General features: G+C 36.3%; 1 protein-coding gene across 3 annotated transcripts in view; it reads right to left on the minus strand.

Moving 5' to 3' along the window:
• The window catches only part of BTBD9 (BTB domain containing 9), a 124,452-nt gene that overhangs the window by 33,453 nt on the left and 72,548 nt on the right, over window positions 1-18,451 (minus strand). For all 3 annotated transcript variants that reach the window (XM_054061558.1, XM_054061557.1, XM_054061559.1), the window contains 2 exons: window positions 12,057-12,246; window positions 2,830-2,937 (listed from right to left, as the gene is read on the minus strand). In XM_054061558.1, the coding sequence (XP_053917533.1) occupies window positions 2,830-2,937; window positions 12,057-12,246 (298 nt within the window). The remainder of the gene's footprint in view (window positions 1-2,829; window positions 2,938-12,056; window positions 12,247-18,451) is intronic.

Raw genomic sequence — 18,451 nt, forward strand, 5'->3', positions numbered from 1 at the left:
GGGAGGAGGTTAGAAGTAGCCTGTCGATTCCTGGAATTATTAATTTACACAAAATACTACATTAAAAAATACCATTAAAACAACTAAAAGCAGCATACTAGTAATTTCAAAAGGAAGTTCGTGCTTCAGTGGACTGCCAAACTCAATACATGTTGTTTAAACGTAATTTCATTTTCTTTCTCATTGTTTTGTTTGCCGCTTACTGATCAAAGGTGTCTGTTGAGGTCTGTTTGCTACCTTTATGGTCCATCCTACCCCTGGTGCCACAGATTCAGCAGAAGGATTTGGAAACCTCACAGGACACTTGAGAGACAGTAAACTAACAATCTTCGCAAAGGACTGTAACTCTACTGAAAGACTGTAGGCAGAAAGCCGGGCAGCAAACAGCAAAGGAAACAACACTTATCCACATGTCTTTGAAGACAGGAAAGTTAATAGAGAATATTACTTGCAAAGTGAATTTTCTCACTGCAAGTTTTCTCTCCCTTCAAATGTGTGGCTCTGTGAAATTCTCCCAAGTTTTAACTCCCTTCACCTTCATTTACTGATGCAGCATATCCTACAGAGAAAAGCGACTGAGATTTTTCTGGAGTCAACTGCAGTATATTAAACACAGAAGATTTGCTGATCATAAAGTACAAGAGACTGAAATTGAACATGAAAAAAATGCTGTTAAAGCAAAGAAATCACCTGAAAACTGAAGAAGGTATGTGGAAAGCCACAAACCTTTGAACTTATCTCAGTTACAGATTATACAGTATTTAAATGTAACTGCAAAGGATAGAAAAGTTTGAAATAGAAGTAAGATTTTTCAGTTTGATACTTTTTCTTTACAACTTTCTAGACATCGTAAAACTGACCTGTTCTGGAGTCCACTGAGCTTTTATAATTATATGCTTCAGGACTTTTTATTTAGAGTAGATAATTGCAGACTGCGTGAGGACACTAAGTCTGTAGACTTCAAGATTAAGGACTAGGATTCTGATGGTTGGATGCAAGTCAGAGCAAGAAGTCAGTCAAAACACAATTCTCTAATCTACCTGAAAATAGTTCCTGCAGCCATGGCTTTGAGAACTTTCAGAGCACCTATGTTCTGAATCACGATCTTGAAGTATACCATGAGAAGCAGCCATCAGGCATTCACCTATACTTACCCAAGGTTAAGGCTTTAAAAAGATGTAGTTTGAACATGTTGAGTAGATACTTGAACAGGGCAGTCAAGCAGCAGCAGTTTCACCTTGACTGTGCATACTTAAGCGAGGAATCTTATTGACTGTTATAGGCTATTAGTATCAAAAGCACAATGAAAAAGTGCAAAAAGATTCCAACTCTGATTCTGAGTGCCTCTCTCTTTTGTGGTTTCAGCCTTTTACTGCTCCCACTGCTGGAGGCAGACAAAAAGATTAATTTTATTTATTATGCTGAGATGCCTTTGAGAATCAGTAAATCTCTCTGACTTTCTCCAGGCCTGCAGGCAGAATGCAAGTTTTCTGCTCATCAATACCCTGCCCTTTACAGGAAGTGAAAGGATGTGTCAAGTTCTCCTTCACCAACAGGTCTAGATAGCATTGTAACACGTTTGAATTGCACTATTTGTTAAGAGATCGAATATAAGCTTTAGAAAAATGTGTATTTAGTAGTGTTGCCAGGAAGGACTGAATAACTCTCCTGCCTGATGTGACAAACTGAGATACATCTCTGAATTTGTAAAATCAATTTTGGTTTGGTTGGCACAAATACAGGCTGGGTGGCAGCCGACCCCATGTGAGCTGATCATTTCAATTTTATCCCAGGAAAGAAAAGCATATCTTATGGAAAGCTGACTTGTGGAAAAGGAGGGAAATAAGATTTTTGTAAGTCCGAGCTTCCCTGGGGATCATCCAGGAGATCGTATTCTTACAACATTCACTAAACGCTGAGCACACCTGGCTATTGGACATGTAACACATGAATTTGCAGCCTGTATTTTCAGATGACAAGTAACTGGGTCAATTCTTTACTTGGAATTATGTCTATCAAATGGTTTAACAGGTCTATCAACACTGAATTCCTCTTCTATACTAGAAGAATGGGGTTTATCGGCAGATCAAATAATTACAGAAAAGACAATGAAGAGTACACATGTAGAGAGTATTCATGCCTGATTTCTCCTGACCGAAGTATATCAACAAAAATTAAAGAGTTTCTCTCTTTTTTTAATCCTTTTTTAAGAAACATTTTTTCTATGGAATGCACCTGTTCACAAGCAAATTGGTCCCTGCATACAGGTAAGGTACTCTGCTTTTGAACAAAGTCAAGTTTAGGCAACAGGTTGATCCGTTACGATTTGGTCCCTACCCACTTTCTCCCCATCCCCTTCAAATATCATACAAAGCATTTATATGCTTTGATAAGGGTGAAATGCATTTATTTATAAAATCCTTTACCAAGCTTGCTCTCTTTCCTCTCCTACCATGTTTCTCAAGGAGGGGAGATTTGCCACCACAAAGACATGAACTCTAGAGGAACATGGTTTAACTCACAGTGATCAGAAACCCAAGGGTATGCAGACTGTTTCTGACAATGGAAAAAATGACTGATGATCTAGTACTGATGTGGATCTTCAAAACCCAATTCTGGTTTGAAATGCCAGATATTAGCCACACTAGAAGATGATACCTCCTAAAACTGTATTTACAAGGGTCTAGAGCTAGTCATCTATGGGTTACGTAATGACCATTCTTTTCACAGTCAAAGATTTACCTATGTAAGTACTAAATGAAAGGATTAAAAAAAAAAAAGTTTTCCAGTTCTGACTTTGTGCAAATAAGTGGAAAAAATGAAACTCACTTGCAGGAAATTTTTGTTCGATCGGCCACCATAGTCCACTGCTGCTGATTTGTTGAAACCTCAATGTAGTAGCTGTAGCTCCGATCATCACAGTCCCAAAGTAGCAACCTAAGTATGAAGAAATTGTTGAGTCATAAGTAAAACAAACACTATACCAAGCTTCTTAAGATTTTCAGTCCTTTATTTCCTCATCTAAAGAGTTCTCAGATTTCACCGTTTCTTTTTGGAATGTGCCTCTAACACATAGGTTTTTACTGTTTCTATAATCTCAAACTTAAGTGTCTCTATTCCTGCCATCCTCAGGCCAGTACAGACTTACAGGCTTATGATAACCATCTTACAAACCTTTATGTATTACATTTATCCAATTACTTTTAATTTATTTTAAAGTCAATAAATAATTTCTTCGGCATTTGGCATTGCCTGCTTTAAACTTGAATGAAAGACCTGCTTAGAAAGGTCAACTTAAGAGAAGAAAGAAAAAAGATTTTGATGTCTAAAAACATTACACCATCCCCCTTAACTGTATTCTCTTTTTTTCAGTAAATATATCAGAAATATTAATTAAAAAAACCAAAACAAAAACAAAAAACAAGCAGGAAAATGGCAATTCCCAGTCGAGGAAAAAGACACTAAATTGTTTAACAAATTGCTAAAAAGACAGAAGAAAAAGGAAAAAATACAGACCAAGGACTCATTCCACACTCATTCTAACAAACATGCAGCTCTTCAGAAAGAGCACCAAATGACATATTGAAAAGCCTTCAATTTCCATACATCTTACAGAGAGGAAGAGCTAAATTATCAAGGATGTGATTTAACTTAAGTATATCATTCTCAAAAAACACATCTTGCAAATGCTACATCCTCTCTACTCCCTCTCTTTATATGGGGATTATCCTCCTTTTGTAACAGATACTTTAAACCTCAACATCATTCCTCAATTTCATTTTACTTCTAAGGACATGAATTACAACCAAACCAAAACCCTTACTCCTCCCCTCCCTCTTAGTGGATGGGATTGAGATATGTGTACCTAAGAAAAATCATCAGTACATAATGTCTTCTTTAGCAAAAAGCAAAACAAAAAAATCTATCCAGCATGTTTGTGACCCAATCTCCCCCCCCCCCCCCCCCCCCCAAATGAAGCATCCACAAATGACAAAAGGGTATTTGCACAACTTAAAGGGGCAATGGACTGGCCAGAACGAAGGCAGACATTTCTGCAATTTCTTTAAATGCTGTCCATATTAACAGATGTGGGTTTGCCTACATTTTACACAAAACCATTGTCTTGTGTTATTCCACTGATAAACACAGTAAAATTTACAAAAATTAACTGCTGTTCTAACTGTTTTCATACAAACTCAATGGCAAATACAATATCACAACCAACATTTAAAAAACCTTCTATTTTTGTTAGAGGTGACCGGCAGCAGTTTTTTAATTATGATATTCTAAGTGAGCAATTCACATTATGTCTGTCATTAAAATAATGTTCTGCTGATTTTATTTTTGTTAAAACTCTTATTCTCTGAACCTTTATTCAATATACCAATGGAAAATAAATACTCTACTGAAATATGTTGACTGTTACCAACTGCTGTCATCTCTTGATCCTCAAGTTTCTTGTCAAAGTTAGATAATGCTTACTAGGATTATTGCTTAAATCTGACTATTTGTTACAGAGCCAAACGAACCTGCTGTAGTCAAATAACCAAAGCACAGCTATCTGTCCAAAGCAGCTGTAACTGCAATGATGACCTAGATCATTGTAGGTCACTTTCAACCAGAACATTCTATCTATTCCAGTCTAAATGAGAATCACTACACTCACAAGTAAAGAACTATGAAAGCCACATAATGTAGCTAACCTGGGTTCTTTTTCCAGCTATGATGAAAACTTCCACAGAGTCACATTTTTCCAAGTGCAATAGGTAAGGATCCACTGACTGTCAATGAAAATAGCAGACATATACAAAAAGAAAAGGAACTCGTGCCACACTACAGACTACAGCAGGCACAGAATTTCAAGCTGACTCTCTTTAATCACCTTTCAGAAGAACGTCCAAGTTTTATATTATAAATTCCTTTCCTCCAATTCAGAAAGTCTTTCTTGCTTTCAGCTGCTACCTCTGCTGCAAGGAATATAACTGCAAAAATCATTGCTCACTTTAAACACTTAAAGCCCAATACTGCTAGAGAAGGAAAATGAACCAGCCAGTTGCCAAATGCATAATTCTTCCTCTTACACAGAGATGCGGTCCCAAGTAGAAGCTGGATAGTCTTCAGAATTTGATTATGATTTGATTATAATCAAATTCTGAAGGACACATGTGTCTGTATCTTTGCTCTAAAAAACACTGCTATAATATTCTTTACAAAATAATCTAGTTTGGCTCTTTATTTCCTGTTCTGGAATTCCAGCATTAAAAGTGCAATCAAGTCTACTGGACAAGCTGATTTAAAATAAACTCCCTAGATGCTCTCAACTGAATCCAGTTCATTAATATTATCAAAAATAATAAGCTATCAAGACACCTTGAAGAAGCTAAAATAAAATAATTTTAACAGAAGCCTTTTAGCACATACTAATACTGTGCATTTGCAAATTAAAAAATTCAGAGCTGACCTACGAAAAAATAAAAATAGTTGCCTGTGGCATGACTTCAAGCCCCATCCCCCAAAACAAAAAACAAACAATGTTTCATCAGATCCTCCTCATTCTGCTTTTCTACAGCTTGAAGGTCTCCAGACAGAGAAAAGACCAAATGAAACTCATTTTTTCTGTTAAAAAAAAAGTAATTAAAAATAAGTTCATGGGTTAAGATCCTGGATTTGGTATCTACTAATAATCAAAATATCCTGAACAAATTTAACATTCATATTTAAACCAAGTCTTATAAATAATAAAAAGAGGGAAAGCACAAACATACATATTTTTTTTTTCTTTTCAATGTGCTATTAAAATGTAGCTAATTATGCTTTACAATGGGGTCCTTTTCATCATGGAGGCTCGGTGTTGTTTCCTTGATCCGTATTTTCAAAGCTATGATCAAGAGTTTCATTATCAGAAGCTGACTGTAATTTCAACTAACAATGCTGTAATTAAAACACAACTGACTTGGGTCTAGAGCAAAAGGCTAACAGGACATACATATTCTTTTTAAGAATAAACCTAGCACAAGTTAAATAGGTTTTATAAAGCATATGGCTTGCAATTATTACAAACCAAACAATGAGTGAATTAAGTGGCAGACTCTTTCCCAAAGTGACTTAGCACGAATGCTAAATGTAGGTATTTGTTTCTTTGGGACTCACGAAAGAAAATAAAAAGTTCTTTTTTCACCTCCCTGCAGTAGCTTTTCTAGGAGAGACTGGGGAGGAAGTCTGTCGACAGAACCTATTTGAAATTTATTCTGCATGAAATGCATTTCCGGATAAGGAGTGAAAAACTTTCAAGTGATTACATGAATATTCACCAATGAACATTGAGGACAAGGACCACTTTTTATTCCAGGTACAGTAATCTTTGAAACACTTTCTAGGCAAACTACCAGGCTAAACTTTTTTAGATAAGCTAAGTTTTGCTAGCATGGATATTAAATGACAGAAGGAGAATATTACACTTAAAAAGTCAGAAATATGCTTATTAGAAATGCATCTATTTATAGCAAAATTGCCCATGTTCCTAGGACTTTCTATATAAGAATAAAAAGCTAAATTAGCTGTTGTTAGTAAAATTTCCCTTCAGGACTGAGAAGAAAAAAAAAAATGGAATGAAGCTTTATTCAGCTCCCTCCCTGCAATGCTGTAAGACTTAAATATATTTCTCACATGCTGCTTCTCTGGGTATCTAACATTTAAGCCTTTTAATCATTTAATATGGTACTGTTATTTATATCACATGTGGAAAATACCTCACTTTATAAAATAAAGGCTTTACAACCACAAATAAGATTTTATATTACAGGTGTGTGAAACTGATTATACTGGCTACCTGTAACATCAAAAGACTCTGCAGCATAGGAAACAGTATTTCCCTAAATGTCATGTGTTTCTCTATGATTGATTGTTCTGCATTTATATAACCATTTTGTGCTGTCTCTGCTTGCTTTTTATTTCTAGATTTCTGAAAAAAAAAGATAAGTCAGTGATTTTGTTCAGACTGCATTATGACTACACACACTCAGGGTGTTAGCAGAATACCAAACAATACTCATGCACGTGACAGGATGATACTCACTTCCTGAATACTACGAAGTCAGTAGTTACCGCATACAATGGAAATACATGATAGCACTGTGTTCATAAACTACTTGCATACTCATAGAAACCCAAAGGACAGAAATTAAAATGTGAGGTAGCAAAACTTGTTAAAAGATGGGGAAAAAGAAAGAAAACCCAAAACCATAGGGAAAGAGTATTTTTATACAATTGTCTCTGCAATTTTGCCTCTGTTTTTTTTTTTTCTCTCATGCCCTTTCATTTGGTACAGATATTTATGTTTCAGTAGTTTTCTTTCAGGAAACCAATCCTGCTTCAGGATTCTATAAAGGAGACAAAATTCCTGAGTATTTGCTACATGTTTATATGATCATTTAATAAGAGTTTAAATTTAATTCTCAAGTCAGCGAAGCACACAAAATGAGCAGCAAAAAAACCAAAAGCATAAGAGATATACATGATGATGACATAAGCAAACAAATATACATTGAAACTAATTGATACTATTCATTAATTTAAGAATTACTTTGAATATGAAAAGCAAAACAGTTGGCTATCACGTGTTCATATTAGTAATAAAGTCTTCAAATAGATTAAACTGGGAGAAGTAGTTAACCTACTTTTACAAAGATGCAAAATATTTCTATCTTAACATGAATTCTATTTTTTTTTCTTTCTTCTTTTTGGAAATTCATAGGAAAAACCAAACCCTATGAAGTTCTCAGCCAAAGGTTGTAGCATAATTTCTATTCCAGATAAATGCAGGAAGCGCTAGACTAAGAGCTATTGCAATACAACAGTCTTTTCACTACTAAAGTTTTAGCCATTTAAAAGTTAAATTATGTTTACTGCATTAAACCTAAAGTAATGTATTTTCTTCGTTAACCGCTCCAAGTATCTTGTAGGCTGTTCCAAGTAGGAGTCTTAATAAAAGTATAAACATCTTACATTAAAAAAAAAGTTTTAATTTCTATAACCTAAAAGACAACATTTACCTACAATTATTTGAAATGAAAATGTTTTCCAGGTCTTTTCTAGTAGAAAATACTACTGAGTACAGACTATCATAACACCTGTTTCAAAATCTGAGTAAATTTTGACATGGAATTCAAGAGATCCAAATTTATATACGAATATCTGAGGAAGTACTTGATATTAACAAGGTTTCAACGTGGTTTCCCATAGCATCCCTGTATCCTCATTAGGATGTTACAGTTTAGATGGTTAGACTACATAATGGGTAGAACTGGCTAGACTGTTCAGCAGGTAGTGGTTAACAGTTGATCATCAACTCAGAGACTAGATGTGAGAGAAGTTCCTCTAGATCTGTTCTGGGATTTATCCTTTTTAATACTTTTATATCAACAACAAGGACAAGGAGGTGGAATAAGCCCTCATCAAGCTTGTGGATGACAGCACATTGTGGGGTGCAATCAATACACTCCAGAGTATGGCTGCTGTTCAGGAAGACTGATTAGCAGCCTCTGGGAAGACTAAGGGCATGGGCTAAAAAGAATCTTGCGAAATTCAACAAGACCAAAAGTACAATCCTGTACCTCATACAGGCTAATGCACTGCAGCTGTAAATGCTACACTATGGCTGACTGTGCTAAAAAGATGTGCAAGTCCTGTTGAACACAAGATGCCATTAGTTGTCTCTGTGCTTCTCAGCATGAAGGCTAGCAGCATCCGGAGCTGTAGCAACAGAAACTGAGACAGGAGAACACAGGGAAGATTGCGCTCCTTTATTTTATACTTTTTACATCACACCTGGCATACTGCATCCCATTTTGTACTCAAATACAACACTGATATGAGCAAGTCTAGCAGAGGACTATCAAGATGGTCCAGAGGCTGGAGCACATGCACTGTGCAAGAGGCTGAGGAAATTGGCTTATTTAGTCTAAAAAGGCTTGGAGTTGTGGAGGAACCTAACAGCAGTTCTCAATAAGTGGGAGCAAGTTATCAAAAAGACTGAGGCAGGCTCTTCACTGAGGTGCAAAATGAGAAAAACAAAAGATGATAGTCAAAAATTGGAACAGGACATTCCAGATAAAATAGAGGCACAAGAAAACACAAGTTACATGAAAAGGAAAAAAGTACAGTGAGGATAATTTAATAATGGAACAGGCTACCCAGAAAAATTGTACAACTTCCTTCCTTTGAGGTTTTCAAGACCTGACTGCATAGAGCCTTGAGTAGGATGGTCTGTCCTCCTAGCTGACCCTGCTTTGAAGAACAGGCTGGGCTAAATGTCTTCCTCAAGTCCTTTTCAACCTGAATGGTTTAAAGATTCTAAAACAATGGGATGAATTTTTCAGAAAGCATGCATACAAGACATACTCCTTAAACATCAAGCTCTCTATGCATTTCTAATGCATATTTGAGTACCAAGAGTTCTTCATGCTCAGAATTTAGTTGCCATGGTAACATGTTCTGACTTGAGGCTCTCTCCAGCAGTATTCCAATTTCAACAGACTAAAAGCATCTACCATCCTTATGTATTTACTATTTCTGACAGAAATATATTTAATGGCACATTCATGTCTCTCAACTTAAAAAAGATACGTACTTTAATTCCTAATTATTCACTTAGAATCCAAAGCCACAGGTCTAATGACTCATTTTCTGGGTTACAGTAATTCATGTTATTCTGCAGTCACAGTGTACAGCTAGCCTAAAGAAAATGCTCCTAGAAATTTTCTTCTGTTAGGTGGGAGGGCGAGATCAAGGGAGTTTTCAAGCAAGCAAACAGCATGAATACAGGCAATGAATACAGTTCAATCAGTTGTGGAAGAAATTCCTTTCAAGAAAACACTTGCTTTCATTCAGATGAAATATTAAGACTTCTTGCTGTAATCTATGCTTATATGCAATTTGATTTCTGTACCAGTCATAGATTTCCTAGTGCTAAGTTAAGAGACAATTGTCACCATCTTTAGCGTTGCACAGTACAGGACATGTTCCAGACACTTCCTTGCTAAAGCTGTAGCTGCCGCTTTCTGGAAGCTAACCTCCCCACTTAAAGAGGCACCTTTCCCTTGGCGGTCTATGATGTGCGACAGACGTGGCTGCAACTCAAAACACTTGTTTGTCTAGGCAGAACACAAAATGGAAAAGATGACATAGTGCTACCTTTTCTGTCTCTAGGCGATGGAGGTAGTGTCCTCTGTTAGAAGATACCCTAGATGATGATGCTTATTGTTGTTTTGTAAGGCAAGCTTGTTTGCACTACATGTTGGAAGTTGACAAAGATGAGATTCTGACCCCACATCTGTACAATGTAATACCACATGAAATACTAAATGCATATGAGTTTTAAATAGCATTACTTTTATATATATATATTTTCCTCATTTGCTCTACACATTTGTCAATTACACAACTATTATTTCTTGGCAACCAAAAACCAAGTTAACAAAACACACTAAATAATGAGACTTATTAAAAATCTTCTGCTCAGGAATAAACACTAGAATAGTATTTAATACAGAAAAGTCAATTTTTTTGCAGTAAGTTGAAAAGTTGGTATGAGTCACCAATTGAAAGACAGCAGAAAATGGTAAGATAGGAAGACAGAGACTATGAACTGAGAAACTATGCAATTCAGTGAATATATTCTTCTCTTACTCCTTCATGTGGCCAAAGCTTCTGCTGCTACTCAAACTTAAGTTTAAAGTGGCATGAAAATGATGTAATTACATTTTCAATTACCTCTTTTAAGAAATCTGAGTACTGTGTCTTCCTGGTTTTCTACTTGAGATGCATTACTTAACTGAACATTAAAAAACAATAAACTCAAAAGCATAAACATTGAGTGTGGTGGAAAGCTGCCAACTGTATTTATTCAACTTGTTTCACACAGTGAGAACAATGTCAGACTTGCATAATGCATAACATCTGTTGCTAGTATACAGACAAAACAGTACTTTTGTTGGGTTAGAGATTTGCCTGGATGTCTGATTTTAAACTTTATCTTCAAAGTTTTATAACCATCATAACAATGCCACAAGCCAAACCCAAAGACACACAAACCAGAATGTGGCAGTTCTAAAAAAGCTTTCAAGTCACACTTGCTCATCAGTCAGTTTGAATAGGCAACTAACAGGAAGATGGCACTGGGCTAGTGCCTAGCGATACACCTCCATGTACACGGTCTCTGTTGTGAGTCAGTACCTCACTTGGGATTTCAACCCTTGCTTGCTGGTACTCTAACTTGAGAAATCTTTCTCAATTTTTTCACTGTCACAGCAAATGTGAATTAAGTCCCTGACAACATATTCTAAGACATGGTTTGGTAAGCCTGATTTTTTTAAACAGAAAAACAATTACAGCCAGAGAATCTGAAGTTGGCAAGAATATCTTTGTCTTCATCTATGAACAATCCCACTCTCCAATTTATTTCCAAAGTTTCTAAATTAGTCAGAAGTTTGTTCTTCATACGTATACAAACTTTCACTGTAGAATTAGCCCAATGAACTTCAATCCAGATCTAAACACATTCATTAATGCAACACTATGAAGAAATATTCAGGTTACCGTACTGGTTTTATACACTCCATGTTCAAGTAAGAACTGGAACTAATTGTATAGCGAAAAGGAAACTTGCCTGACTCAAGATGATGGCATTCTCCAATAAAAGTTTCTGTTTTCACCAAGAGCTGGATATGAGGAACTGCACCAACTTTCACCATTGAGTGAGGCTGTAATTAAATTTCTAATTTCATGTAAACACATACTTTTCCCTTACAGTTTGACTATTACTATTATTATGCCTCTGAAATGTAATATTTTCTGGAACTGCACTGCTGTACCTCAACACATAACTCACACATGTAAATTTTAACACGCCCGTTATACTGAAGTAAGAAGCCAAAAGACAATTACTAAACTAGTCCCCTAATTACTGTCATTTCTAAATGTCATACATTCTAAAAAACGTAACTGTCCTCAGCAAAAGTTTCTCTGTTACTTATTTAGAGAAAAACAAATCCTCTTACCGTATTGATCCAATCATGTAGGGCTGTGCTAGCTGTACTACAATAGCTCCACTCCCAAGCTGATGACATGTGTAACCAGAATCCCAATCATAGTTTTTTGTGTCTCCATTCAATAAGGCATTGCGACTGCGACTTACACCCTCAATCACACTGGCACAGTCTGCAATTGTTGCAACATTTTCATTGGGAACTGTTAATTTAAAACACAAAGACAACAAACATATAGTCAGAAAACAGTTCAGATACCAAAGGTCTTCATTTCTGGTGAAGAACCGTGAAAAAAATAAAAAAAAGGATGAAAGTATGATCAACAACAGGAAAACTAACTCTAATTTAACATGAACTATGAAGCAGAATCAAGTGGTACGGATAACTTTTACAGCACTGACATCAGAATAGCGTGGTAAATTAACAGATGGATGGATGTCTCTTGAAACATGGCATGAAAGCACTCTTTTAATAAAATTGGGAAATAAGTTCTTGTCCAGCAAAACTCTTCCTCATTTTCTCATGATGAAACTTAGACCACCCACACGCCCCACTGAAAAAAAAAGAAGGAAAAAGGTAAAAACAGAGGAACAGAGAAAGAGATATATCAGTGGGAAATTTGGTTTTTAAAGCACTGATCTCAACTGCAGGAAGGCAGGACCCAAAGTCTTTCATACCAAGGCTTTAAGTCTCACATCTCTGGAGTATATTCTCAACACGCACCTGTTGGTGCTTCTGACACTATCTCTGACTATTATTAGAAATTGCACTCCAGAATTTAGAAAATGAAAATCCTTTTTAGTACGTACAAAATCCTTCAATACAAGCATTGGACTACAAAAGGGAAGCAAACGCCAATAGGTCTGCCACACAAATGGAACAGCAAGTGCAGAACTATTTCTCATTCAGTCAAGAGTGAGGAAAAAGGTACGAATACCACAAAAAAAGAAATTATAATATCCCAAAGGCAAATCAAAAGAAACTTAGAACCCATCCTCTTGAAAATAGGAAGGGCAAACAACAGGATAATGATGGAACATCATACTTGTCAAGAAAACAAGTGCTGCTTGGGAGTTGCTCTTCTTTAGCAAAAGACCTAACACAAGTGTTGGTTTCTAGAAAAACGCTTCCAAGGAGAGGAATGCTCTTCTTGTACTTACTTAGTTCTGCTTAATCTGGTTCAAACTCAGTATCAAGTAGTTTTCCCCTTGCTCGTAAATCAAACAGAATTCATAGTATAGTTTGAACCTGACATAATTTTAGCAATTTCAATGATCATGATAACAGCAGCTCCTCTGGGAGCATGCAGTAAGAACGATGAGGTGTATTTTCTTCTGCATAGAGTCCTTTTCCAGCACTGTTTTACAAGTGCTTCAACACTTACCTGTTATTACCTGTACATTTAATGAAGTACAGTACTTTCATTCTGTTTGTAATTCAGAGAGAATCCCAAGTTTTTTGAGTGTCACCTTCTAGTAAGATGACAGATGAACATATAAAAAGCTACCAAAGATGCCCTAGTCAATTCCAGAACTTCCCTGAAAAGCTCAGGTTTTAGCTAACCTCCTCAACTTCTCAAATACACGTCTCTCTGTTCTCTCTCTCAATGAAAAAAAATAATGTTAACAAGACAGAAAAATTATGCCCTCTGAACATGTAGATATCAAGGTTACCTCTTGAGTTTTGGGTTGGTTTTGGGAAAAAGTTAGAAGCACTGATTGTTTTATCTAAATGATAACTAAAAATTCTTTCTGCACAGGCTGTATTAACAGAAAGCTAGGATCTTGTGTTTCAACTCTGATCAAGGACAATCAGTAGAGCAATTTAAAAGACAGAGGAAGAAATAAATTTACCAAAAATTATTTGAATGACAACAATGAATTTAACAAATTTCCCAAATTCACAATATCTCATACCAAACATTTGTCTAAATAAGAACAACAAACAGCCAAACCAAAACCAGCAGAAAAACACTAGAAGTACAGAAGTACAATCAACACTATTTCAATTTTCACAAGAAAACAAATTATGTGTATACTGAAGATGCAAATGTACCATTTTAAGCCCACATCATACTTATAATAGTTGTCTGTAAAATACGTATTTAAAATACTACAACATCTGAAAATGGATGAAACGTAACTATGTGAAATTTCAGTGCTAATTGCAAGAGTCTCCAGCACCCCAAAAAAGAGATAATTTTCCATGAAGCGCTAGGACTCTGTGTTTTAATTGTGCTAGTTACGTGGGAAACATGATTTTCAGAACAAGCACCGATCATCCAACACACCACAAAACATACAGGGAAAATGGTGCAAGCCCATTGCTACGCAGTAATCCAAGGCTGTGGAAAGGTAACAGCTTCTGAAAAATCTAGTGCACTATCAAATGTACTATCGTCTCTGTTTGCTCATAAAAAATTACTAAACCCACCATATTATTATTCTAGAAATCTCTTGATTCCTTATTAATGAACAGAGGCATACAGAAATTCTCAGACTCTTATAGAGGGGTAGTTGGTAGGTATTAGAAGTACTTCACTGGGAAGAAACTGAATAAAACAAAGACTAACAGTGCAAATAAAGAGTACTGGCTTTGAAATAAAGTTTGCCTTAGCTTCTTTTTCTTCCCCTCTCCCCTACCAGTAAGGAAATTTCTTTGAGTATCCATCAGGAAAAAGTTTTTCATGGAAGGGGTCATTGGGCACTGGAACAGGCTGCCCAGGGAGGTGGTTAAGCCACCTTCCCTGGAGATGTTTAAGGGACAGGTGGATGAGGTGCTGAGGGGCATGGCTCAGGGATTGCTAGGAATGGTTGGACTCAATGATCCAGTGGGTCCTTTCCAACCTAGTGATTCTATGATTTTATATAGGCATCAAAGCATCTTCTACATATTGCTGCTTTCTGTAGGTAGAAGCAGCTACTGAAATCTAGGTTAAAAGAAACAAGCAGAAGATGAAGTGTCAATCAATGTTTATGTTGAGGCTCTATGGCATATTCCAGATACCCTCTGGGCTATGTAAGGCATTAATTGATCACAGCGTAGCTCAGTTCATCCAGTATTTTACCTGCATGCCCTCTGAGCACTGTCCTGCTCCTTCACACATTTAGATTTCTACACTAATCCATGACCTCCTAAGAAGATTTTTCCCTGATTAATCAAACTCCTTAACAACCACTCAGAATATGTCTCAGTGTGCTTTTAATATAATTCAGTGGTCTTTCCTACAATGGTTAATTAGAGAGTGATTCTAACTAATTGCAGCATGCAGAAGGTACCATACTGCTTCTTCTCTCGGGGGGGGGTGTGGGGGGGGGTGTGGGGGTGTGGGGGTGTGTGTGCTGTCACTCCTTATTTTGAATGTTCATTATATCCACTTGATAAATTTATTAAAAATACCATCTGGTGGGTACTCTGCTCTGTGCTGTATTTTTAAGTCTTTTGGGTTGTATTCCTTTTTCCCTTCAGAATTTCTATTTCAATTTAGGTGACTTGCCTACAAAAACAGACTGCAAAAAACAACAGTCTTGTTTCTACTTTTGTTTCTTTTTTTTTTTTTTTCCCTTTAAAAATCCACCAGCTATCCAGCTTTTACAGTAAACAATGCTGGAAGAGAAAACAAAAGAAAAATTTTCATATTACAAATATGAAAATTATTTTTCTGTACTGCTCATATAGCAGTTTAGCTCTGATAGAAAATATGTGCTTTAGCAAAGCATACACGTTCTGCTAGCAAACAAAAGGAGATGATGATTGAAATTACAGAACAGAAGCATCAAAAAATTTATTAAAACTTACTTGTCTCATGGTCTTATGCAGCAGTATGGCACAATGAGCAGCTTAGCAGTACATTCAATTCTAGTAATAGCATTTTTAAAATTTTCAAGGCATGGCCCAAGGGCCACCTCTGCCGGCTACATTTAAAGATGTTATTCAACTGTCCTTAGAGATCCCGCAGGACAAAAATGTACCAGAAACATGTATTAGCCTCAGTCATATTTATTTATCACTCCTTAACCTTTCTTTTTTTCTTTTTTAAACTTGATTTTCCATAGGACTTTTTGTCCCCAGACTCAACAAAACTAATGCAATCACAATTAACTGGCTTCCATATCTGAATATAAAGGAATTCTTTTCATCTCCCAGTCTGCATGTGCCATAGTTTGCTTTCTGTCCATGCACTATAACTTCACTACAGTCAATTGGCTAACGTGGGGTGGGAGGAAACGGCAGAAAATCCTCAAACAATTCTTGCAAACCAGGAAGGAACAGAACAGAGTGGGTTCCTGCACCAGCTCACAAAGCCAACAGCTAATAAACTTTAATATAATTACTAAATCAAACCTCCAAAGAGACAGCAGATCTACGAACTAGCCTTCTTTTATAGGAAGGCAGTAATTTAAAGCATTACGGACTGTTGAATACGTTTATACGGCACTCTTGGCAACAGTCAGTCAAAGGTTCTCAACTGAAGTGCAACTTCACACTGCAACACAAGTGTTCATTTGCCTGAATTCTCTTAAGACACTTATAAAACCATCACTTTGTGAAGAAACTATAAACAAGAAATTATACAGGAAGAAATAAATATTTGTTTTAGTTAATACAAAGAAGTGATGTTTCTCTTGTGCTGACAGCTGTTAAATGCTCAGCTTTCAATCTCTCTGTTTTAATGGTAAAATTGCATTCCTTCTCTACCTGAACTGGGTTGACAAAAGTTTCCTCACTAGAAAGTGACAGTTAGAAAAAAGAAAGCTAAGAGCCAAGAAAAAAAAAACCAAACAAACAACAGAATTACGGATGTGACCCTTATTCCAGGGTTTGATTTTGTCGTACGAAATAGCTAAAAGGACGTTGGACATTTTGCTTTCATTATTTCCCACATGCCAGAAGATTTATTCAGTATATGAATTAGCACTTTTTTATTTGCAACATGGTAGAAAATACTGTCTACCGATTTTTTAGTTAATTAAAAGTACAGTCACAAAGCCCTGTCTTCCCTTCCACATACTCTTTCTTATTTTCTTGGGTTGGAACTGTCTGATGGCATTGCTACTTTTAATTTGAATCTTCAACCAAGAAATCAATCAAGAATTTAAAAATATCAACTTCAAACAAATACCAACAGCATTTCCTCTTCTTTCAATTAAAAGCTTTCTGCAAGCCCTATTTAACAGAAGAAAACCCCACTAATATTCGTCAATGTCCAGCTGTCAGTTTGGATTAGAGTAACTTCAGAGAAGGGTGATTTTTCAGTTGACACCTGCTAGAGTTCACGATTTCTGATACAAAAAAAATCAGAACGAAGGCATTCAAATCATTAGAACTGGCCATACTTTTAAATGTCAACCAACTGGGCTCTTCAATTCAATCTTCTGTCTGAAGAGGGCTTTCAGAAACAGCAATGGTTTCAGAAGAGCCCTAGGAAGTATGCATCCTTCGCTGCAGCTCCGGAAATGGGGAAAAAAGGAAAAAGAAAAAAAGAAGCTGGAACCATATAAACAGATCTCTGTTGAAGAATGGGCAGCAGTAACTAAGCCAGCTATGTGGCTGAGCTTTCCAGTATAAAGGGGAAAAAAATATATCCCTGCAGTATTTAGATAGTTTTCAAATTTCCATATTTTCCTAAGGCTATGCTTGCAGCAGAGCTGATTTACATTGCTGGGTAAACCAGTACGGTTTTGAAAGAAGGCTAACCTATAAAAAAGAAAAAACAAAATATTGATGGCTTTGTGTGGAGTCAACATTAAGCTAGACACAAAAATAGCATCTCTCACAGCTTGGAGCGAGAGAGAGAACGATCTTTTACAAAGCTGAACCACACGCTAGGAAACTGATGTCACTCTCTGTTACACATTCAATTTTTTTTTTTTTTTCAATAACTGCAAGTAAGTAAAAGACAAGTGAATGATTATTTATTAATTTCATTTTTCCCTTTTAGAACAAGTTCTCCTAAGGCACTGAACAGCACACAAATGAAGGTTCATAATGATTCATAAGTACTGAACAGCATTCCCCAGAGGGTGACCAAGGACATTCCAGTGTTTTATATCCATCTCCTGCTCTTCAGTCATTATTCACTGTTCTCCCTTTCTTGTGTAATGTACAAGTTACAAGATAACCTGACAGACTGAGACAGACAACAGATAAACATAACTTTATAAAAAAAGCCTTCCACATTGCACTCCCTATGACCTTAACCCATCTCAAAACAGGACAGTAGGCTGGTCAAATCCACGTCTGCATACTCCTTGACTGCCCTTCAGCACTGAGTACTGATTAAAGGACTAAGCCAGGTTGCTGGTTTTCTTTTTCCCTGAGACAGGAATGTGAAGAGGAACTGTTTTCTATATTTAAGTAGGAAAAAAAAACCCCAAACCAAAAGTGGCATTGCATAGAAGCAGCCC

This window comes from Cuculus canorus, chromosome 3 (assembly GCF_017976375.1).
Source record: "Cuculus canorus isolate bCucCan1 chromosome 3, bCucCan1.pri, whole genome shotgun sequence".
In the NCBI taxonomy this organism is placed as follows: domain Eukaryota; kingdom Metazoa; phylum Chordata; class Aves; order Cuculiformes; family Cuculidae; genus Cuculus; species Cuculus canorus.